A 25,311-nucleotide genomic window follows, 5' to 3' on the forward strand; every position below is an offset into this window, starting at 1 on the left:
CCTGAGGTTCAGAGCCACACACAGACACAGCTGCCTGTCACCTGAGGTTCAGAGCCAGACACAGCTGCCTGTCACCTGAGGTTCAGAGCCACACACAGACACAGCTGCCTGTCACCCGAGGTTCAGAGCCACACACAGACACAGCAGCCCTGGTTCAGAGCCACACCCCCAATTCATTCATGCCTTTCTTAGTTAATATTTGGTGTCACCCTCCACCACTTACAGTTAATTTCCTTCAAAAACAACAAAAATTAACAGCCGGTCTGTAGTTATTTCAAAATGTATAATTTCACGATTGCTGCACAGGTGAAACTGCACAGGTAAAAAATTGCAAGAGGGTCACCACAGGGAGTAAACATCAAATAAGTGGGCTATACGTTTGCTTTTATGTCATCCATTTATTGCTGTTTTCTGTATTCCTGCTCTGTGTGCAGAATGAAGTGTGCATGTAGTAGTGTTGTAAATCTACTGGTCTCTATTGGTGAATTATCAATGCTGTACAATGTACATTTTACTGTTGAACTCACAAAGGTCTGGGCTAATGCTTTTCCCCACAGGGTGCCAAGACACAAGTAAGCACAACGCAACTGTGAGACAGTTATTATGGGACTCTTATTACATTTGGCGCATCCACACGCTCTCTCTCCCTTTGTCTCAAACACACACACACACTCTCTCCCTTTGTCTCAAACACACCCTCTCTCTTTGTCTCAAACACACCCTCTCTCTCTTTCTCTCTGTCTCAAACACTCTGTCTCAAACACTCTCGCTCTCCCTTTGTCTCAAACACACCCTCTCTCTTTGTCTCAAACACACCCTCTCTCTTTGTCTCAAACACACCCTCTCTCTCTTTCTCTCTGTCTCAAACACTCTTTGTCTCAAACACACCCTCTCTCTTTGTCTCAAACACACCCTCTCTCTTTGTCTCAAACACACCCTCTCTCTCTTTCTCTCTGTCTCAAACACTCTGTCTCAAACACTCTCGCTCTCCCTTTGTCTCAAACACACACACTCTCTTCCTTTGTCTCAAACACACTCTCTCCCACTGTCTCAAACACTCTCTCTCTGTCGCCCTTTGTCTCAAAACACACACACAATCACTCCCCTGGTCTCAAACACACTCTCTCCCCCTGTCTCAAACACTCAGTCCCTCTCTAAAACACACACTCTCTCTCTCTCCCTCTCTTTTTCTCTCTCTCCCCGTCTCAAACGCTCTCTCTCTCTCTGTCTCAAACACTCTTTCTCCCCCCCTTGTCTCAAACACTCTCACGCTGGCACGCACACACTCCTTCTCTCCTCCCTTTGTCTGTCTGTCTGTCTCTCTCTCACACACACGCACATACACACACCATCACAAAAAAGGTCACAGAACACATTTGACAAGGAGTTATCCCTCCCAACTCATACTGAAGCACTTTCATTACTCCAGTGCCATGTTAAAGTCCTGCCTCTTCCTGTGGGAATGGGTGAGGGAGAGTTATGTCCCATGTCAACACAGCTTAGAGGCCTTCCCAGCCTCTCCACCCACCCACCCACCCACCCTCACAGCATGACAGCAGGGGTTATTGCAGCCATACTTAATAGTAGCCTGGGGCCAGATCTCTTAGTGATGTATCCAAATGTATCTATTTGTTTGGCAATGACAATGACCATAGGGGTTGGATACAGCACAAACAGATCTGGGTCCAGGCTAACTAAACAGATCAAGACTAGAGTGCAAATGGCGTGTAACAACAACACAACGAGAATAGAGAGATTCTTAGTCACTTTATGAGACTCTCCTAATAACATCCTCATCTGTTGTGTAAAACAAGGGTAAGAAAACTAGTGCTCTTTTAATGTTTAGTACCATGATGTCAACGTCATCGTCACCCAAAAATATCTGCTCTTTTTATGTCATGAACCTGAACGACTCCTGCCGATGTAACGTTACATTATTGAATATTTCCACTTGTTATGAAGAAGGATGCATAGTTGACTGTCAGGAAAGGCATTTTTCAGAGTAAAAAAAAACTAAAATATAACTTGATGCCTTGTCTGTCTGTCTGTACAATATATATATATATATTGCTGCTTATGTGAAGGAGGAGTTATGGTTTATGTACTATAAAGTTGGTAAATTCACTCAAATTGTCAGTGAAAGACATGGTTTCATTGTTCTGTCTACGAAGTCCATTTTGTTTATATAACATCTGCTTGTTAGTTGGGGAAAAGACTCGGAGGACCACATATTATTTCTGTCCTCTTTAAACAAGTTCCAGACCAAGAGTCCATGAATGTTGCTGCTCGTCCTCTGGGCTGTATTCTACTGACATCAGTAAATCACACAGATCAGACAAGAGCTCAGTAAAGCACACAGGGCAGATCAGAGCTCAGTAAAGCACACAGGGCAGACCAGAGCTCAGTAAAGCACACAGGGCAGATCAGAGCTCAGTAAAGCACACAGGTCCGACCAGAGCTTTCAGTCACATCTCATCACGTCATGGCAGTGGATAATTTCCCTTCTCAGTCAGGGAGAGAAAAAAGGCCACAGGTTCCCCAGAAACAATCCAGACTACTATTTCCACTTCTGTTTCAGTTCGTCATAAGTCTTCGGCAGATCAGATAGATGGTTGAGTTTATTTTTTTCATTTCCCAGCCCTCTTGGTTCTCTACTTGGACCGGTCCTGCCGTGCCCCCCGCCACAACAACACCCCGTGTGGAGGAGGTCAGTGGGCTGCTCCGTTGTAAGACTTGCTGTACATACTGAAATCGGTTTCTACATAGTCGTTGGAGATGGGCTGCTTGTACAGGGGGTTGGAGGCCTGGGGGGGGAAAAATGGGTCAGTCAGTTGATTAAAATGCACATGTCGAGGCAGGGTGGACATTTGAGGTGCAGCCTCTGAACTTTGGAACAGTCAGTTTTCCAAACAGCTCTGTTGTCCAAGAAGACATCTATCTGATGGTTTCAATCAACATATGTTTTTTTTCCTGCGGATGCTTCAACTTAGGCTGTTCACACTGATCACACTGATCACACTGATCACACCGATCGTATCATACACAACTATGTTCCCATCCCAGATCCTACATATGTCTTCAGTTAGCTGGAGTGTTATGATATTTGTAAACTGTTCCAAAGGGTACACCACAATAAGATTCAATGACCTTGAAATTCCACAACTGTTAGACGTCTACATTACATCTCAACATTTAAAATGGAATGTGCATATATCCTATCCTTCTCAGACATGCATTAGATCTACTCTGGCCCAAAACAGTCAGTAACAGTAATTCACAGCCTTTCATTTGATAGATACTGTAGTCAGTGTAATAGATAGGACAGTTATCCTTCCCATAACTTACAGTATTTGGCAGAAAATTGTCAGTCTCATAAATTCAACCTTTCATATGTAAATCACTGAAGTAGGCAGGTTACTCCCCTTCCTCACCATCTCATATCGTGCGCGGGAGCGTGCGCTTTGGAAGCGGGCGAACTCTCTGCGGTCGTGCACGGTGATGACCAGCTTCCAGATGGCTAGCAGCACGATGCCCACCAGTAGGATACTGCCCACCACCGCCAGGAGGACCGTCATGGCGTCCGGCGCTGCGCCACACTCTGGAGACGGGAGAGGAGGCAAACAAACATAAAACAAAGGTTATAAAAATCAGATATACAGATCATATACATATCAGATATACAGATCATATACATATCAGATATACAGATCATATACATATCAGATATACAGATCATATACATATCAGATATACAGATCATATACATATCAGATATACAGATCATATACATATCAGATATACAGATCATATACATATCAGATATACAGATCATATACATATCAGACATACAGATCATATACATATCAGACATACAGATCATATACATATCAGATATACAGATCATATACATATCAGATATACAGATCATATACATATCAGATATACAGATCAGATATACAGATCATATACATATCAGATATACAGATCATATACATATCAGATATACAGATCATATACATATCAGATATACAGATCATATACATATCAGATATACAGATCATATACAGATCATATACATATCAGATATACAGAATATACATATCAGATATACAGATCATATACATATCAGACATACAGATCATATACATATCAGACATACAAATACATATCAGATATACAGATCATATACATATCAGATATACAGATCATATACATATCAGATATACAGATCATATACATATCAGATATACAGATCATATACATATCAGATATACAGATCATATACATATCAGACACAGGAACAAAGAAAATACTCAAAGATGAAGACAAATATACAACGAGAGATATAGACAGGAACATTTAAATAGACAGGATAAATAGAGACATATCAAATTCAATTTTATTTGTCACATGCGCCGAATATAACAGGTGTATACTTTACAGTGAAATGCTTAATTACAAGCCCTTAACCAACAATGCAGTATTAAGAAAAATAAGTGTTAAGTAAAAATAGATATGTAAAAAATGAAAGTAACAAATAATTAAAGAGCAGCAGTAAAATAACAGTAGTGAGGCTATATATAGAGGGTACCGGTACAGAGTCAATGTGCGGGGGCACCGGTTAGTTGAGGTAATATGTACATGAAGGTAGAGCTATTAAAGTGACTATGTATAGATAATAAACAGAGGGGCAGCAGCGTAGTCTAGTGGTTAGAGCATTGGACTAGTAACCGGAAGGTTGCGAGTTCAAACCCCCGAGCTGACAAGGTACAAATCTGCCGCTCTGCCCCTGAACAGGCAGTTAACCCACTGTTCCCAGGCCGTCATTGAAAATAAGAATGTGTTCTTAACTGACTTGCCTGGTTAAATAAAGGTTAAAAAAATAAAAAAAATAAAAAAATAGTCTGGGTAGCCATTTGATTAGCTGTTCATGAGTCTTATGGGTTGGGGGGTAGAAGCTGCTAAAAAGCCTTTTGGACCTAGACTTGGCGCTCCGGTACTGCTTGCCGTGCGGTAGCAGAGAGAACAGTCTATGACTAGGGTGGCTGGAGTCTTTGACAATTTTTAGGGCCTTCCTCTGACACCGCCTGGTATAGAGGTCCTGGATGGCAGGAAGCTTGGCACCCGTGATGTACTGGGCCGTACGCACTACCCTCTGTAGTGCCTTGCAGTTGGAGGCCGAGCAGTTTCCATACCAGGCAGTGATGCAACCAGTCAGGATGCTCTCGATGGTCCAGCTGTAGAATTTGTTGAGGATCTGAGGACCCATGCCAAATCTTTTCAGTCTCCTGAGGGGGGAATAGGTTAGGTCGGGCCCTCTTCACGACTGTCTTGGTGTGTTTGGACCATGATAGTTTGTTGGTGATGTGGACACCATGGAGCTCTCAACCTGCTCCACTACAGCCCAGTCGATGACAATGGTGGCGTGCTCGGTCCTCCTTTTCCTGTAGTCCACAATCATATACAGTGGGGAGAACAAGTATTTGAAACACTGCCGATTTTGCAGATTGTCCTACTTACAAAGCATGTAGAGGTCTGTAATTTTATCATAGGTACACTTCAACTGTGAGAGATGGAATCTAATACAAAAATCCAGAAAATCACATTGTATGATTACATGACATAAGTATTTGATACATCAGAAAAGCAGAACTTAATATTTGGTACAGAAACCTTTGTTTGCAATTACAGAGATCATACGTTTCCTGTAGTTCTTGACCAGGTTTGCACACACTGCAGCAGGGATTTTGGCCCACTCCTCCATACAGACCTTCTCCAGATCCTTCAGGTTTCGGAGGCTGTCGCTGGGCAATACGGACTTTCAGCTCCCTCCAAAGATGTTCTATTGGGTTCAGGTCTGGAGACTGGCTAGGCCACTCCAGGACCTTGAGATGCTTCTTACGGAGCCACTCCTTAGTTGCCCTGGCTGTGTGTTTCGGGTCATTGTCATGCTGGAAGACCCAGCCACGACCCATCTTCAATGCTCTTACTGAGGGAAGGAGGTTGTTGGCCAAGATCTCGTGATACATGGCCCCATCCATCCTCCCCTCAATACGGTCAGTCGTCCTGTCCCCTTTGCAGAAAATCCCCAAAGAATGATGTTTCCACCTCCATGCTTCACGGTTAGGATGGTGTTCTTGGGGTTGTACTCATCCTTCTTCTTCCTCCAAACACGACGAGTGGAGTTCAGACCAAAAAGCTCTATTTTTGTCTCATCAGACCACATGACCTTCTCCCATTCCTCCTCTAGATCATCCAGATGGTCATTGGCAAACTTCAGATGGGCCTGGACATGCGCTGGCTTGAGCAGGGGGACCTTGCGTGCGCTGCAGGATTTTAATCCATGACGGCATAGTGTGTTACTAATGGTTTTCTTTGAGACTGTGGTCCCAGCTCTCTTCAGGTCATTGACCAGGTCCTGCCGTGTAGTTCTGGGCTGATCCCTCACCTTCCTCATGATCATTGATACCCCACGAGGTGAGATCTTGCATGGAGCCCCAGACCGAGGGTGATTGACCGTCATCTTGAACTTCTTCCATTTTCTAATAATTGCGGCAACAGTTGTTGCCTTCTCAACAAGCTGCTTGCCTATTGTCCTGTAGGCCATCCCAGCCTTGTGAAGGTCTACAATTTTAACCCTGATGTCCTTACACAGCTCTCTGGTCTTGGCCATTGTGGAGAGGTTGGAGTCTGTTTGATTGAGTGTGTGGACAGGTGTCTTTTATACAGGTAACGAGTGCAAACAGGTGCAGTTATTACTGCCTCTTCAACCTCAGGAGGCTGAAGAAATTCGGCTTGTCACCAAAAGCACTCACAAACTTCTACAGATGCACAATCGAGAGCATCCTGGCGGGCTGTATCACCGCCTGGTACGGCAACTGCTCCGCCCACAACCGTAAGGCTCTCCAGAGGGTAGTGAGGTCTGCATAACGCATCACCGGGGGCAAACTACCTGCCCTCCAGGACACCTACACCACCCGATGTTACAGGAAGGCCATAAAGATCATCAAGGACAACAACCACCCGAGCCACTGCCTGTTCACCCCGCTATCATCCAGAAGGCGAGGTCAGTACAGGTGCATCAAAGCTGGGACCGAGAGACTGAAAAACAGCTTCTATCTCAAGGCCATCAGACTGTTAAACAGCAACCACTAACACTGAGTGGCTGCTGCCAACACACTGACTCAACTCCAGCCACTTTAATAATGGGAATTGATGGGAAATGATGTAAAATATATCACTAGCCACTTTAAACAATGCTACCTAATATAATGTTTACATACCCTACATTATTCATCTCATATGTATACGTATATACTGTACTCTATATCATCTACTGCATCCTTATGTAATTACATGTATCACTAGCCACTTTAACTATGCCACTTTGTTTACATACTCATCTGATATGTATATACTGTACGCGATACCATCTACCGTATCTTGCCTATGCTGCTCTGTACCATCACTCATTCATATATCTCTATGTACATATTCTTATCCCCTTACACTGTGCATAAGACAGTAGTTTTGGAATTGTTAGTTAGATTACTTGTTGGTTATTACTGCATTGTCGGAACTAGAAGCACAAGCATTTCGCTACACTTGCATTAACATCTGCTAACCATGTGTATGTGACAAATAAATTTGATTTGATTTGAGGTAATGAGTGGAGAACAGGAGGGCTTCTTAAAGAAAAACTAACAGGTCTGTGAGAGCCGGAATTCTTACTGGTTAGTAGGTGATCAAATACGTACAGTGGGGCAAAAAAGTATTTAGTCAGCCACCAATTGTGCAAGTTCTCCCACTTAAAAAGATGAGGCCTGTAATTTTCATCATAGTTACACTTCAACTATGACAGACAAAATGAGAAAAAAAATCCAGAAAATCACATTGTAGGATTTTTAATGAATTTATTTGCAAATTATGGTGGGAAATAAGTATTTGGTCAATAACAAAAGTTTCTCAATACTTTGTTATATACCCTTTGTTGGCAATGACAGAGGTCAAACGTTTTCTGTAAGTCTTCACAAGGTTTTTTGGCCCATTTCTCCATGCAGATCTCCTCTAGAGCAGTGATGTTTTGGGGCTGTTGCTGGGCAACACGGACTTTCAACTCCCTCCAAAGATTTTCTATGGGGTTGAGACTGGCTAGGCCACTCCAGGACCTTGAAATGCTTCTTACGAAGCCACTCCTTCGTTGCCCGGGCAGTGTGTTTGGGATCATTGTCATGCTGAAAGACCCAGCCACGTTTAATCTTCAATGCCCTTGCTGATGGAAGGAGGTTTTCACTCAAAATCTCACGATACATGGCCCCATTCATTCTTTCCTTTACACGGATCAGTCGTCCTGGTCCCTTTGCAGAAAAACAGCCCCAAAGCATGATGTTTCCACCCCCATGCTTCACAGTAGGTATGGTGTTCTTTGGGTGCACCTCAGCATTCTTTGTCATCCAAACACGACAAGTTGAGTTTTTACCCAAAAGTTATATTTTGGTTTCATCTGACCATATGACATTCTCCCAATCTTCTTCTGGATCATCCAAATGCTCTATGGAAAACTTCAGACGGGCCTGGACATGTACTGGCTTAAGCAGGGGGACACGTCTGGCACTGCAGGATTTGAGTCCCTGGCGGCGTAGTGTGTTACTGATGGTAGGCTTTGTTACTTTGGTCCCAGCTCTCTGCAGGTCATTCACTAGGTCCCCCCGTGTTGTTCTGGGATTTTTGCTCACCGTTCTTGTGATCATTTTGACTCCACGGGGTGAGATCTTGCATCGAGCCACAGATCAAGGGAGATTATCAGTGGTCTTGTACGTCTTCCATTTCCTAATAATTGCTCCCACAGTTGATTTCTTCAAACCAAGCTGCTTACCTATTCCAGATTCAGTCTTCCCAGCCTGGTGCAGGTCTACAATTTTGTTTCTGGTGTCCTTTGACAGCTCTTTGGTCTTGGCCATAGTGGAGTTTGGAGTGACTGTTTGAGGTTGTGGACAGGTGTCTTTTATGCTGATAACAAGTTCAAACAGGTGCCATTATTACAGGTAACGAGTGGAGGACAGAGGAGCCTCTTAAAGAAGAAGTTACAGGTCTGTGAGAGCCAGAAATCTTGCATGTTTGTAGGTGACCAAATGCTTATTTTCCACCATAATTTGCAAATAAATTCATTAAAAATCCTACAATGTGATTTTCTGGATTTTTATTCTCATTTTGTCTGTCATAGTTGAAGTGTAACTATGATGAAAATTACAGGCCTCTCATCTTTTTAAGTGGGAGAACTTGCACAATTGGTGGCTGACTAAATACTTTTTTGCCCCACTGTATGTCATGCAATAAAATGCAAATTAAAAACTTAAAAAATCATACAATGTGATTTTCTGGATTTCTGTTTCAGATTCCGTCTCTCACAGTTGAAGTGTACCTATGATAAAAATTACAGACCTCTGCATGCTTTGTAAGTAGGAAAACCTGCAAAATCGGCAGTGTATCAAATACTTGTTCTCCCCACTGTAGATAGGAACATAGAAATAGACAGATAGACAGGACAAATATAGAAAGAGATATATATAGACAGGAACATATAAATAAACCGATATAGGCAAGAGACAGACCAGAAACATAGAAAAAGGCATGGACAGGATACAAAGACAGGAAGGGATACATACACAGGAAAGTCACAAACAAACTAATATAAACAATGGCTCTTAAAAAACAGGCCTTTGTTTACACAATGACATATAAATCTAATATCATCCCCACACTGTCCAATAGAATGCATGTGCACAAGAGGCCCAGCACAGACTCATAATAATAAACAGATAGGGTCTATTTTCGTACATCAGCAACACATGGCCTTCTGTGTTTGTGTTTTCTTCCTCCATTTCTGTGAAAATGAATGTATGAGGAGAAGCAGTTGGCTGATGGGTTATGTCCATGTTTTGTGAAGCAGAGGATAGTCTTTGACCAGTACTGACCTGGCTCTTTGAGAGCTGTGAGGACTGACATGCCGTTGGCGTGTTCAGAGTACGTGAACTTCATCACACATTCGTTCTCCGTCTTGTACAGGCAGAGGACAGCGTTGGGGTCGTCTGTTTCTGTGAGAGGGGAGAAAAGAGAGAGAGGGAGGCACTGGTGAGAGACAAGCAATAAAACAGCTGGCTAAACGTACAGCTTCAGGGAGAGAGAGGAGAGAAAGAGAAAAGAAAGAAAACAAGAGAATGGGGAGAGATCCAACAGCACAACACTGTGCAAAAACAGATCAACTTGTATTATTTTATTGGAAAAGCATTCTTGTATAGTGAATGATTGCACTCCACGGTAAGGACAGACATTTGCTTTGCTTTCTTGTCCTTGTTTTTGTGAACTCTTTATTATTGAAATATTCTAACTGCCTTGGGGAGCCAGACTACCTCCAGCCTTTTGCTTTTTCCCCATCGCCACCTCCAGCCCTTCCTTCTCCCCTTCGCTTTTGGCGAAAGATAAGTTCCCGGAATGTACATGAGGAGTCCATTAGGGGAAGTCAGATGGTTGGAATAGCAGAGAGAGAATGCAGTAAAACAGAGCAGTCCTGGAACAGGGAGGGCAGAGCTGGGTGACACAGAGGGAAGGGCCTTAAAATAGTTTAATAACAAGCCCTTCAAATCTCCGCCAGGCATGCCATCATGATAATTCCCAGACAACTAACATTAACTTATTAAAACATTCCTAGGCACAAGTTAAATATATCCCGCAATGCTGAGGTGGAGTGAAAAGCTTTTTTTTTACGGTCAAAAGCCCTGGGACTCTGTTCCACTTACGGGCCATGCTTTTAAAAGACATCACGCGATGACAGTTTAGCTTTATGGTTGCAGGTAGAGTTACATGTTTGTTTTGAGGGCGCGGTAGGGAGGAGGTAGGCATGGGTGCTTCTAAACCTGTGGCATGCTTCCCAGTCTAAACAGTTTGCGCATACAGTGCATTCGGAAAGTATTCAGACCCCTTGATTTTTCCACATTTTGTTATGTTACTGCCTTAATCTAAAATGTATTAAATTGTTTTTCCCCCCTCATCAATCAACACACAATACCCCATAATGACATCACAATACCCCATAATGACATCACAATACCCCATAATGACAAAGCAAAAACAGGTGGAGAAAGACATGCAAGTAAAAAAACTTATATCACATTTACACAAGTATTCAGACCCTTTACTCAGTACTTTGTTAAAGCACCTTTGGCAGCAATTACAGCCTCAAGTCTTCTTGGGTATGACACGACAAGCTTGGCACACCTGTATTTGGGGAGTTTCTCCCATTCTTCTCTGCAGATCCTCTCAAGCTCTGTCAGGGTGGATGGGGAGCTGCACAGCTATCTTCAGGTTTTTCCAGAAATGTTCAATCGGGTTCAAGTCCGGGCTCTGATTGGGCCACTCAAGGACATCCAGAGACATGTCCTGAAGCCACTCCTGTGTTGTCTTGTCTGTGTGCTTAGGGTCGTAGTCCTGTTGGAAGGTGAACCTTGGCCCCAGTCTGAGGTCCTGAGAGGAGGTTTTCTTTAAGGATCTCTCTGTACTTTGCTCCATTCCTGACTAGTATCCCAGTCCCTGTCGCTGAAAAACGTTCCCACAGCATGATGCTGCCACCACTATGCTTCGCTGTAGAGATGGTGCCGGGTTTCCTCCAGACATGATGCTGCCACCGCCATGCTTCGCTGTAGAGATGGTGCCAGGTTTCCTCCAGACATGATGCTGCCACCGCCATGCTTCGCTGTAGAGATGGAGCCGGGTTTCCTCCAGACATGATGCTGCCACCACCATGCTTCGCTGTATAGAGATGGTGCTGAGGTTTCCTCCAGACATGTCGTTCGGCATTCAGGCCAGAGAGTTCAATCTTTCATCAGTCCAGAGAATCTTGTTTCTCATGGTCAGAGAGTCCTTTAGGTGCTTTTTGGCAAACTCCAAGATGGCTCTCATGTGCCTTTACTGAGGAGCGGCTTCAGTCTGGCCACTCTACCATAAAGGCCTGATTGGTAGAGTGCTGCAGAGATGGTTGTCCTTCTGGAAGGTTCTCCCATCTCCACAGAGGAACTTTGGAGCTCTGTCAGAGTGACCATCATGTTCTTGGTCACCTCCCTGACCAAGGCGCTTCTCACCAGTTTGGCCAGGAGGCCGGCTCTAGGAAGACTCTTGGTGGTTCCAAACTTCTTCCATTTAAGAAAGATGGAAGCCACCCTACATTTTTTCTCTTGAGAAGAAGTGCACCAAACATCTTAGATAGATGTAAAATTGCTCGATTAAGACCCCTGCAAAAAGGTCAAAATTAATTACAGATTTCTTGATTTATCTTAGATTAATTCTGATTTATGAAGAAATGTTACTGGGCACGTTGTTGCTACGGTGGCTCAAAAAGGACAAACAGTAATATTTTGCCACTTTTTTCTAGTTTTTCAAGCAAAGACCCATAGAGAATATGCAATCACAGACGTTCGCGTCGCCTAGCCGAGTTCTGCCAGAAGCAAACCAAACCTACGTATTCGGACGCCTTTAGGGCGTCATATTTTAAATGGGACTGCGTGTCTTTGGACAAAATGAAGGCTTTGGCTGCATGGCGCAGCCCGGCTGTTACTATAAGCTGCTATCAGGAGGACAGAACAGAAGATATCTGTCTGCTCTGCCACTACAGACCCAGACTGACACTCGCCAGATAATAACATAAACAGACGCCCACTCTGGACTGGAGAGGGTATATTTATTTTCATAATTAAATATACATGTGACGTGGGGGCTGTATTAGCACAGAGATGGCCAGGCACTGTGTGTGTTCGTTCATGAGTGTGCTTTACTTTGGTCTGAAGCTACCCTGTCAGAGCAGCTGGGTCATGTCACATTATCTAAAACAGCTGTAACAGTTGTATGTATGGCATGTTTTGGCGAGGCTCTGCCCAGTAAGAGTAGGGGACAGCTAATAAACAAGGGAAGAAGCACAGTATGTATTGCGTCGACACAACTGAAAGTGTTGCAGACGCTAACCACAGACGTTGATACTCCTCTCTATGTGTGTCTGCAGGCCAGCTGATGTTAAAGAAAGGAACCACAGTCAGTGTGTTTACTCACTAAGCGTTTCCACAGTGATGATCTCATCCTTGCATAGCCGCTGGCAGGTCTGGTTGTCGGACAGTCTTCCAGAGCTGAAAAGCCGGCATTCGATGCATTCCCTGGAGCGGAGAGAGGGAGGGATGGATAGAGAGAGACCGAGAGAGAGACTGTAAGCGTGGCATAATGACATACATCATACACGTGACGTGTTCATAGGAGCACAGAGGGGAACAGACTGTGTGTGAACAGGACTTGAGGTTAAGGTCAGGTTAGGGTCAATGGTCACACACTAAAAGGTTACCTTTTACCTCTCTCAAATAAGATCCATGTGTGACGATAGGAGCATGTTGTGAGGGTACCACAGTCCTGACTCCTGACTGATAGCAACAAGTTCAAATCAAAGTGTATTGGTTGCGTACACAGGTGCAGGGAAATGCTTGTGTTTCTAGCTCCAACAGTGCAGTAATACCTAGCAACAACATACTAAACAATACACACATAACACCCCCCCCCAAATTAAATCAAATCAAATTTTATTTGTCACATACACATGGTTAGCAGATGTTAATGCGAGTGTAGCGAAATGCTTGTGCTTCTAGTTCCGACAATGTAGTAATAATCCAACAAGTAATCTAACTAACAATTCCCCAAAAAAACTACTGTCTTATACACAGTGTAAGGGGATAAAGAATATGTACATAAAGATATATGAATGAGTGATGGTACAGAGCAGCTTAGGCAAGATACAGTAGATGGTATCGAGTACAGTATATACATATGAGATGAGTATGTAAACAAAGTGGCATAGTTAAAGTGGCTAGTGATACATGTATTACATAAGGATGCAGTAGATGATATAGAGTACAGTATCAACGTATGCATATGAGATGAATAATGTAGGGTATGTAAACATTATATTAGGTAGCATTGTTTAAAGTGGCTAGTGGTATATTTTACATCATTTCCCATCAATTCCCATTATTAAAGTGGCTGGAGTTGAGTCAGTGTGTTGGCAGCAGCCACTCAATGTTAGTGGTGGCTGTTTAACAGTCTGATGGCCTTGAGATAGAAGCTGTTTTTCAGTCTCTCGGTCCCAGATTTGATGCACCTGTACTGACCTCGCCTTCTGGATGATAGCGGGGTGAACAGGCAGTGGCTCGGGTGGTTGTTGTCCTTGATGATCTTTATGGCCTTCCTGTAACATCGGGTGGTGTAGGTGTCCTGGAGGGCAGGTAGTTTGTCCCCGGTGATGCGTTGTGCAGACCTCACTACCCTCTGGAGAGCCTTATGGTTGTGGGCGGAGCAGTTGCCGTACCAGGCGGTGATACAGCCCGCCAGGATGCTCTCGATTGTGCATCTGTAGAAGTTTGTGAGTGCTTTTGGTGACAAGCCGAATTTCTTCAGCCTCCTGAGGTTGAAGAGGCGCTGCTGCGCCTTCTTCACGATGCTGTCTGTGTGAGTGGACCAATTCAGTTTGTCTGTGATGTGTATGCCGAGGAACTTAAAACTTACTACCCTCTCCACTACTGTTCCATCGATGTGGATAGGGGGGGTGTTCCCTCTGCTGTTTCCTGAAGTCCACAATCATCTCCTTAGTTTTGTTGACGTTGAGTGTGAGGTTATTTTCCTGACACCACACTCCGAGGGCCCTCACCTCCTCCCTGTAGGCCGTCTCGTCGTACTCTTATGAAATATCATAATGAGAAATGTCAGAAACTGGTATATAAATATACACCGTGGCCAATTTATTAGGTACACTTCTACAGACAGTGAGTCACGTTGCCGTGGCTTGCTATATAAAGCAGGCAGACAGGCATCCAGTTACTGTTTGATTGAACGTAAGAATGGGCAACATAAGTGACCTAAGTGACTGAGCATGGTATGATCGTTGGTGCCAGACGCGCCTGTTCCAGTATCTCAGAAACTGCCGGCCTCCTGGGCTTTTCACACAGTGTCTACGGTTAACCCAGAATGGTGCGACAAACAAAACAATATTCAGTCAGCGGCAGTCCTGTGGGTGAAAACAGGCAAGGATGGCAAGGATAGTGCAAGCTACCAGGCGGGCCACAAACAGGTAAATAACGACGCAGTACAACAGTGGTGTGCAGAAAGGCATCTTGGAACACACAACTCGTTGGTCTTTGTCACGGATGGGCTAAAGGCAGAGTCAGGATTTTGCGTAAGCAGTACGAGTTAAGGGCTTGTAAGTAAGCATTTCACTGTAAGGTCTACACCTGTTGTATTTGGAGCATGGACAAATAAAATTTGATTTGAGTCCATGGCCCCATTCTGACTGGTGTCAACGGTACAGGCAGGTCGCGGGAATGATTTCCTGGCACACATTAGGTCTCTTGATCCCAATTGAGCAACGTATCCTAACTGACCTAAGACAGGGCATTTTTACTAGGATTAAATGTCAGGAATTGTGAAAAACTGAGTTTAAATGTATTTTGCTAAGGTGTATGTAAACTTCCGACTTCAACTGTATATACAGTGCCTTGCGAAAGTATTCGGCCACCTTGAACTTTGCGACCTTTTGCCACATATCAGGCTTCAAACAAAGATATAAAACTGTATTTTTTTGTGAAGAATCAACAACAAGTGGGACACAATCATGAAGTGGAACAACATTTATTGGATATTTCAAACTTTTTTAACAAATCAAAAACTGAAAAATTGGGCGTGCAAAATTATTCAGCCCCTTTACTTTCAGTGCAGCAAACTCTCTCCAGAAGTTCAGTGAGGATCTCTGAATGATCCAATGTTGACCTAAATGACTAATGATGATAAATACAATCCACCTGTGTGTAATCAAGTCTCCGTATGAATGCACCTGCACTGTGATAGTCTCAGAGGTCCTTTTAACGGACCTCTGAGACTATCATGAAGAACAAGGAACACACCAGGCAGGTCCGAGATACTGTTGTGAAGAAGTTTAAAGCCGGATTTGGATACAAAAAGATTTCCCAAGCTTTAAACATCCCAAGGAGCACTGTGCAAGCGATAATATTGAAATGGAAGGAGTATCAGACCACTGCAAATCTACCAAGACTTGGCCGTCCCTCTAAACTTTCAGCTCATACAAGGAGAAGACTGATCAGAGATGCAGCCAAGAGGCCCATGATCACTCTGGATGAACTGCAGAGATCTACAGCTGAGGTGGGAGACTCTGTCCATAGGACAACAATCAGTCGTATATTGCACAAATCTGGCCTTTATGGAAGAGTGGCAAGAAGAAAGCCATTTCTTAAAGATATCCATAAAAAGTGTCGTTTAAAGTTTGCCACAAGCCACCTGGGAGACACACCAAACATGTGGAAGAAGGTGCTCTGGTCAGATGAAACCAAAATGGAACTTTTTGGCAACAATGCAAAACGTTATGTTTGGCGTAAAAGCAACACCCCGCTCATCACCCTGAACACACCATCCCCACTGTCAAACATGGTGGTGGCAGCATCATGGTTTGGGCCTGCTTTTCTTCAGCAGGGACAGGGAAGGGAAGATGGATGGAGCCAAATACAGGACCATTCTGGAAGAAAACCTGATGGAGTCTGCAAAAGACCTGAGACTGGGACGGAGATTTGTCTTCCAACAAGACAATGATCCAAAACATAAAGCAAAATCTACAATGGAATGGTTCAAAAATAAACATATCCAGGTGTTAGAATGGCCAAGTCAAAGTCCAGACCTGAATCCAATCGAGAATCTGTGGAAAGAACTGAAAACTGCTGTTCACAAATGCTCTCCATCCAACCTCACTGAGCTCGAGCTGTTTTGCAAGGAGGAATGGGACAAAACTTCAGTCTCTCAATGTGCAAAACTGATAGAGACATACCCCAAGCGACTTACAGCTGTAATCGCAGCAAAAGGTGGCGCTACAAAGTATTAACTTAAGGGGGCTGAATAATTTTGCACGCCCAATTTTTCAGTTTTTGATTTGTTAAAAAAGTTTGAAATATCCAATAAATGTCGTTCCACTTCATGATTGTGTCCCACTTGTTGTTGATTCTTCACAAAAAATACAGTTTTATATCTTTATATTTGAAGCCTGAAATGTGGCAAAAGGTCGCAAAGTTCAAGGGGGCCGAATACTTTCGCAAGGCACTGTATATATTACACACACACACACACACACACACACACACAAATATATAAAATGGTGTGCAAAGACACCATTGACAGTATATTGTGACGACCCTCCCACTCTGTCTGCCGTATTCTGTCTTTGTTCTTGTTTCCTTATTAGGATGCCGGTGGGCGGAGTTGGGAGGGTCGTCAGCTTCATGGGAAACACCTGGGCCAGGTGTCTCCCAGGATAAATAGACCTCTTCCACATTCATGGAGGAGACTCTCTCCATGCAGACACCTTTGTAGATTGTGTTGTGGTTCTTGGTGGCCGTTTGTTTGTTTGCTTTGGCACCTTTCAACACCCTGCATTATCACATTCATGCATGCAAAACACTCACTTACACTTCTGATTACTGATTACACACACCATTGTATATTTTCCTTAGTTGCTTTAGTTAATAAACATATATTTTGTTACACGTTGTCTCCCTTTGTTACGGGCTTTGAGCCGGTTCATGACAATATCGAAAAATAGAAAAGATGTGTAGAGCACAGCAGTTATATAGGTAGAGCCATGACTAGAATAGTGTATATACATATACAGTGGGAAAAACAGTATGTAAACATTTTTTATTTTACCTTTATTTAACTAGGCAGGTCAGTTAAGAACAAATTCTTATTTTCAATGACAGCCTAGGAATAACTGCCTTGTTCAGGGGCAGAATGACAATCAGCGGCAGAATCCTTGTCAGTTCGGGGATTCGATCTTGCAACCTTTTGGTTACTAGTCCAACTCTCTACCACTAGGCTACCTGCCACCCCAGTGTTCAATGACGCTGTACATAGGGCAACAGTCTCTAAGGTTCTGGGTAGAGTACCGGGTGGTAGCCGGCTAGAACAGTGACTAAGGTTCAGGGCAGGGTACTGGGTGGAGGCTGGCTAGTGGTGACTGTTTAACAGTCTGATGGCCTGGAGATAGAAGTTTTTTCTCAGTCTCTCGGTCCAAGCTTTGAAGAACCTGTACGCCTTCTAGATTGTAGCATGCCCCTGGTGATGCATTGGGCTAACCTCACCACCCTTAGGAGAACCCTGAGGTTGCTGGCGGTGCAGTTGCCGTACCAAGCGGTGCTACAGCCTGACAAGATGCTCTCCATGGTGCATCTGTAGACGTTTGTGAGGGTCTTAAGGGCCAAGCCGTACTTCTTCAGTCTCCTGAGGTTGAAGAGGCGCTGTTGAGCCTTCTTCACCACACTGTCTGTGTAAAGGGACCACCTCTCTCACCTCCTCCCTGTAAGCTGTCTCATCGTTGTTGGTAATCAAGCCTACCACTGTTGTGACATCTGCAAACTTGATAATTGAGTTGTAGACGTGTTTGGACAAGCAGTTATGGGTGAACAGGGAGTACAGGAGGGGACTGAGCACGCACCCTTGTGGGGCCCCGTGTTGAGTACCTTCACCACTTGGGTTCTGCTTGTCAGGAAGTCCAGTACCCAGTTGCACAGGGAGGGGTTCAGACCCAGGGCCCTGAGCATAGTAATGAGTTTGGAGGGCACATGGTGTTGAAGGCTGAGCTGTTGTCAATGAACAACATTCTGGGGGTGAGCAGTGAAATACACCTGCTGAAGCCCGTGCTACGGGTGGGTGTTGCTATGGTGACCAGTGAGCTGAGATAAGGCGGGGCTTTACATATCAAAGACTTATAGATGACCTGGAGCCAGTGGGTTTGGCGACGAATATGAAGCGAGGGCCAGCTAACGAGAGCATACAGGTCGTAGTGGTGGGTAGTATATGGGGCTTTGGTGACAAAACAGATGGCACTGTGATAGACTACACAGAGTGTAGATAGCCTCCTACTCAGTCTATTTTGTAAATGACATCGCCGAAGTCAAGGATCGGCAGAAGTCTGTTTTATGAGGGTGTGTTTGGCAGCATGAGTGAAGGATGCTTTGTTGCAAAATAGGAAGCCAATTCTAGATTTAATTTTGGATTGGAGATGCTTAATGTGAGTCTGGAATGAGAGTTTACAGTCTAACCAGACACCTAGGCATTTTTAGTTGTCCACATATTCGGAACCGTGATGCTGGACGGGCGGGCAGGTGCAGCGATTGGTTGAAGAGCATGCATTTAGTTTTACTTGCATTTAAGAGCAGTTGGAGGCCATTGAAGAAGAGTTGTATGGCATTGAAGCTTGTCTGGAGGTTAGTTAACACAGTGTCCAAAGAAGGGGGGGGTATACAGAATGGTGCCGTCTGCGTAGAGGTGGATCAGAGAATCACCAGCAGCAAGAGCAACATCATTGATGTATAGAGAGAAAAGAGTCGGCCCGAGAATTGAACCCTGTGGCACCCCCATAGAGACTGCCAGAGGTCCGGACAACAGGCCCTCCAATTTCACACACTGACCTCTGTCTGAGAAGTAGTTGGTGAACCAGGCGAGGCAGTCATTTGAGAAACCAAGGCTGTTGAGTCTGCCAATAAGAATGTGGTGATTGACAGAGTCGAAAGCCTTGGCCATGTCGATGAATACAGCTGCACAGTATGGTTTCTTATCGATGGCAGTTATATCGTTTAGGACCTTAAGCGTGGCTGAGGTGCACCAATGATCAGCTCAGAAACCAGAGTGCATAGCAGAGAAGGTACGGTGGGAGTCGAAATGGTCAGTGATCTGTTTGTTAACTTGGCTTTCGAGGGGGATGACCGCGGCAGCTTTCCAATCTTTGGGGATCTCAGACGATACGAAAGAGAGGTTGAACAGGCTAGTAATAGGGGCTGCAACAATTTCGGCGGCTAAATTTAGAAAGAGAGGATCCGGATTGTCTAATCCGGCTAATTTGTAGGGGTCCAGATTTTGCAGCTCTTTCAGAACATCAGCTATCTGGTTTTGGGTGAAGGAGAAACGGAGGCTTGGGCAAGTTGCTGTGGGAGGTGAAGGGCTGTTGACCGGGGTTGGGGTAGCCAGGTGGAAAGCACGGCCAGCCGTATAATAATGCTTATTGAAATTCTCAATTATTATGGATTTATCGGTGGTGACAGTGTTTCCTAGCCTCAATGCAGTGGGCAGCTGGGAGGAGGTGCTCTTATTCTCCCTGGACTTTCCAGTATCACATAAATAGTAGCACAAACTCGAAAAAGTTAAGTCCCCAGCTTCAATAAATGCGGCCTCAGGTATGTGGTTTCCAGTTTGCACATAGTCCAGTTTAGTTCCTTGAGAGCCGTAGCGGTGTCTGCTTTGGGGGGAATATACGCACGGCGGTGACGATGACTGAAGTGAAGAAAATTATCTTGGGTGGTAATGCGGTCTGCTTTTGATGGTGAGATATTCCAGATCGGAAGAACAAATGGACTTGAGTTCCTGTACATTACCACAATCACACCATGAGTTGTTAATCATGAAACAAACCCTCCGCTTTATTTTTCCCAGAGAGTTTTTTTCTTCCTGTCCGCGCAATGGGCGGAGAAATCCGGTGGCTGATGTATCCAGGGGCAATGTATCCAGAGAAAGCCATGATTCTGTAAAACAGTGTATATTACAGTCCCTGAAGTCTCTCTGGAAGGAGATCCTTGCCCTGAGCTTGTCTACTTTATTGTCCAAGGACTGAATGTCAGCAAGTAATATACTCGGAAGCGGTGGATGGTATGCACTCCTTTGGAGTCTGACTAGGGCCTCACTCGTTTTACCTCTTCTTCGGCATGGTGCCACTCCCGGGATGAACAGAGTTGCCCCTGATGTTCAAATAAAGGATCCAGGTCAGGGAAGTCGAATTTCTGGTGAGTGACTGCCGATCTAATATCCAAAAGTTATTTCTGGCAGTAGATAATACAAGAAACGTTCTGAGCAAATAATGTAAGAAATAACACTTGTAGCAGGCTCAAGTGTGTGGGGTTTCCACGTCGCCAAGTACAATAACAAACATGCACCAGTAGCACAACTAGAATGCAAATGAGAGTTTATTAGGGTTTTTTGTATACTGGGGAAGAAGGGGGAATTCACCAATTACCTCACAGTCCACAAGCCGTTCCCGTTGTCCGTTCCATTCTCCAGGGGTAATCCTAAAACTCGGGTCCTCAGCCAATCCGGTACACAAGGTGGGTAAATCAGACAGTCCAGGTCCCAACGGGTAATCACACAGATATGGTTCTCTCTTCTCCCACTCTTCATAATGCACGTTTTTCTCTCCATTCTCTGCCTCTTTGTGCAGGCCACTTCCTCTTTTATCTCCAAGCACTCCCTGGCTTTATGATCCAGAGCCTCGCCTCGTTGGGGCAGGAAGTCCATATAAGGATTGGGGTTGAGCCAGCGGGTTGCAAGATATCTCCCCTCAATAACCACTCCCCTCACCTCTCCCTGCCGTCTGCCACACACCCCCCGCCTTCAGCTCTGACCGGGAGGGAGGGGCAGTCCAGCTCCCTAGAGCATCCCTCCTGGAAAGAGCATCGACATTTCCATGGGCTGCACCTGATCTGTGGACAACGGAGAAAGCAAAGAGCTGTAAGAATAGGAACCAGCGGGTGACCCGGGCGTTACTGTCCTTATTCCGTGACATCCAAACCAGTGGTTTCAGCGTTTCCAGCTCCCCTTTATTGCTAGACATTCTTTCTCCAAAGTGGGGAATAAATCTCCGGTAGTAACTAGTCAACCCCCCAAATGTGCGTACCTGCTTCTTGGTGAGGGGGCGGTGCCAGTCCCAAATCGCCTCCACTTTCTTCACCTGGGGTTTGACACATCCCCTCCAGGCCGAGCTGACATTTCTTTGGGTTCGCTGTTAGCCCCGCCTCCTGTAAGGCCTGCAGTACTGCGCTCACCTGGTTTAGATGTCTCCCACTCGCTCCCATGGACCACAATGTCGTCGATGTATGCCGCCAAGACGGTTTTTGTTCTTCGTGTTATCCACGTTTCTTTATCCACGTCCAGCAGTCCTCGGGGTCGTCTCCCGTACAGGAGTTCGAAGGGAGAGAATCCTGTTGAAGTTTGGGGCACTTCTCAGATCGAGAACATCAGGTAGGGTAGCAGCTGGTCCCAATTAATTCCGTCAGCCTCCATCACCTTCTTCATTTTCATTAGCTTGCATAGATCCTTCATGATTCGCGACATGAACGGGGTGCCCTGGTCGGTCAATATCTTGTCGGGGATGCCTACTCGGGAGAACAGGATGACCAACTCACGTGCGATTCCCTTGGTGGCCATGGTGCACAGGGGAATGGCTTCTGGGTACCTGGTGACATAATCCAGAATGTATAGGTGCCCTCGGTTGCTCTTTGGTAGAGGTTCCACCAGGTCCATCGCAATCCTGCTGAATGGGTCTGAAATAATGGGTAGGGGAATTAAGGGACTGTGAAAATGGGAGTTTTGGCACCACCTGCTGGAACTCTGGGCAACTGCGGCAGTATTATTCCACTGCTCTCTTCACCCCCGGTCAGAAAAAACGTGCCTTGATCCTGTCTAAGGTCTTCTTCACCCCTAGGTGAGCCCCAAGAAGGTGGGAGTGCGCCAAATGCAGGACAGATGGTACAAAGGGACGGGGCACCAACAACAACTCCATACATTCATCATTCTTCTTCATGACCTGATATAGGAACTTCTTCTTTATAGAAAAGTTGGGGTAGGTGATTTGACTTACCCCTCCACGGGCTTTCCGTCCACCATGGTCACCTGCTGGAGAGCGCTGGCCAAGAAAGGATCTTCCAGTTGGGTCGTGCCAAACCGGCCCGCTAGAGAGGCGGGCTCTGGCGCCACATCATGGTCAATCGGGAACATGTCTTCCGACTCACCACCTCTCCCTCCAGTCTGGCTTCAACAGAGTCCCCCTCTGAGAGGGGGTCAGTTGACGCCTGGGGGTCCACTTCCTGGAATCCACACATCCGGGCATCCCTCCTCCTGGCGTCTTTCCCACCTCTCGACCTTCCTCCTCCCTTCTGGTTCCCTCGGTTCCCCACGTCTCCGGACATCCTGGTCCACAATCGGAGGAACTTCGGGAAATCCCTCCGGATAAGGACCGTGACAGGCAGGTTTGGGACGACTCCCACTGGTCCCATGTGCTGTCCCTTTGTGGTCTGTAGGTGGAAGAGTGTAGTAGGGTAGTCCTTGGTCTCATCGTGTATGCACGTAATGGCCACGGTCTCCGCCAGGTTCGAGGACTGGGCAACATCAGGTCGGACCAGGGTCACCATACTCCCGGAGTCCACAAGTGCCGTGGTGTACTTTCCATTGGCTCTTACCGGGGTGACAGGGGAAGGACCACTCTCCCTAGGCCAGCATGCCATCAGCAAGCCGCAGGGCCACCCGTTGGCTATGTCACTGGCTGAAGCCAAAGGCATCGGACATCGTGGTTTGAACAGTTCCAGGTGATGTGTCCCGGCTCGCCACACACATTTCCTGCTGTCCAGGTTCAGGAAGGAGTGTCGTCTCGGGGGAGCTGACTGTGAGTGTCCTCCTATCCTTGGCCGGGGTCCCGGCATGGTCCTCCTCCCCTTTTCGCTCCTTTGGGCGACTGGAGGATTCGCCTTCCATGGTTGTCCTCTGCGCAGGACCTCAAAAGCCACCTGTTGTCATTACACCAGTTCCACCAGCTGATCTGCACCCTGCAGGTTAGCTTGGTTGGTTAACTTTTTAGCTTCGAACGGAAGAGAGTGTATAAATTGATCTATGCCCACTTTCTCAATGGGCGTGAGCATCAGGAGTTCAGCAGTTAGCCAGCTCTTGGCCAGCCTAATTAGATCATGCATTTGCGATCGGGGGGACACTGTAGGATCATGTGCCCAATCATGGAATCTTTGTGACCTGCTAATCAGGGTGTAACCATACCGGTGCAGGATTTCCTTTTTCAGCACCTCGTAATGTGTCACCTGGTCAACCAACAGATCCCGATAGATCCCCATATCGCTCTCTCCCTCCCTCGCTCTCTCCCTCTCTTTTTGCCCTGTATCTCTCCCTCCTCCGCTCTCTTCTTTCCCCATATCTCTCTCCCTCCCTCTCTCTCTTCTTTCCCCATATCTCTCTCCCTCGCCCTCTCTCTCTTCTTGCCCCATATCTCTCTCCCTCCCCCTCTCTCTCTTCTTGCCCCATATCTCTCTCCCTCCCCCTCTCTCTTCTTGCCCCATATCTCTCTCCCTCCCCCTCTCTTCTTGCCCCATATCTCTCTCCCTCCCTCCCTCTCTTTTTGCCCCATATCTCTCTCCCTCCCTCTCTCTCTTCTTGCCCCATATCTCTCTCTCCCTCCCTCTCTTTTTGCCCCATATCTCTCTCTCCCTCCCTCTCTTTTTGCCCCATATCTCACTCTCCTTCACACTCTCTTCTTGGCCAATATCGCTCTCTCCTTCCCTCTCTCTCTCTTCTTGCCCCATATCTCTCTCTCCTTCCCTCTCTCTCTTCTTGCCCCATATCTCTCTCCCTCTCTCTCCTTCCCTCTCTTTTTGCCCCATATCCCACCTCTCCGTCTCTCTCTTCTTGCCCCATATCGATCCCTCCCCTCTCTTTCCTTCCTTCTCTTCTTGCCCCGTATCTCTCCCTCCCTCTCTCTCTCCTTCCCTCTTCTTGCCTCGTATCTCTCCCTCCATCTCTCTGCACCTCCCCTTCTCTCCCTTCCCTCTCTTCCCCTCTCCTCTGCCTCTCTCCCTTCCCTCTCTCCTCCCTGTCCCATACCTCTTGGTGCCACAGGCATCAGGGCAGGTGGGGCATTTTTCGCAGGTGTCCCCGAAGGCCCCTGGTTCAGTGCACTGGCAGCGCCCACAGGCACAGCTGCCCCGCCCGCTGCAGATCTGCCCGTCATCAGACACACAGGATGAGGTGTCAGTGGAACAGTTACAGTTGTCCCCGATATAGCCCGCATGGCACTTACACTCTCCACAGTGGCACTCTCCGTGACCTGAGGAAGAGAGGATAGATGAGGGAGCTTGTGAGGACAGTTCTTCAAACAGAGTTTCAAATTGTATAAAAACAAGTCAATATGTTAGCGCCAATTAGCTTTACACAAGAAAACTAAAAACACAGATAAAATCATTTCTGAGACAAAGTGATATGGAAAAAAATACACATCCACATTTAAATTCCCACAACAGGCCATTATCTAGCAAGGAATGATTTCCAAACATTAACAAAGCATTTATAGACAATACAGCCAATCACACACACTTCATCATCTGTTATTGATCACAAAATCTGTGAAAAGCT

The 25,311-nt window shown here is 45.7% G+C and overlaps 1 protein-coding gene across 2 annotated transcripts in view; it reads right to left on the reverse strand.

The window, feature by feature from the left end:
* Positions 1-1,752: 1,752 nt before the first annotated feature.
* LOC112225600 (integrin beta-5) overlaps positions 1,753-25,311 on the reverse strand; it is a 93,548-nt gene continuing 69,989 nt past the window's right edge. For both annotated transcript variants that reach the window (XM_024389692.2, XM_024389693.2), the window contains exons 11-15: positions 24,784-25,006; positions 13,096-13,196; positions 9,975-10,094; positions 3,432-3,598; positions 1,753-2,804 (exon numbers count right to left, since the gene is read on the reverse strand). In XM_024389692.2, the coding sequence (XP_024245460.1) occupies positions 2,709-2,804; positions 3,432-3,598; positions 9,975-10,094; positions 13,096-13,196; positions 24,784-25,006 (707 nt within the window). In that variant the 3' untranslated portion in view covers positions 1,753-2,708. The remainder of the gene's footprint in view (positions 2,805-3,431; positions 3,599-9,974; positions 10,095-13,095; positions 13,197-24,783; positions 25,007-25,311) is intronic.

The sequence above is a fragment of the Oncorhynchus tshawytscha genome, linkage group LG26, assembly GCF_018296145.1.
Source record: "Oncorhynchus tshawytscha isolate Ot180627B linkage group LG26, Otsh_v2.0, whole genome shotgun sequence".
Classification (NCBI taxonomy): domain Eukaryota; kingdom Metazoa; phylum Chordata; class Actinopteri; order Salmoniformes; family Salmonidae; genus Oncorhynchus; species Oncorhynchus tshawytscha.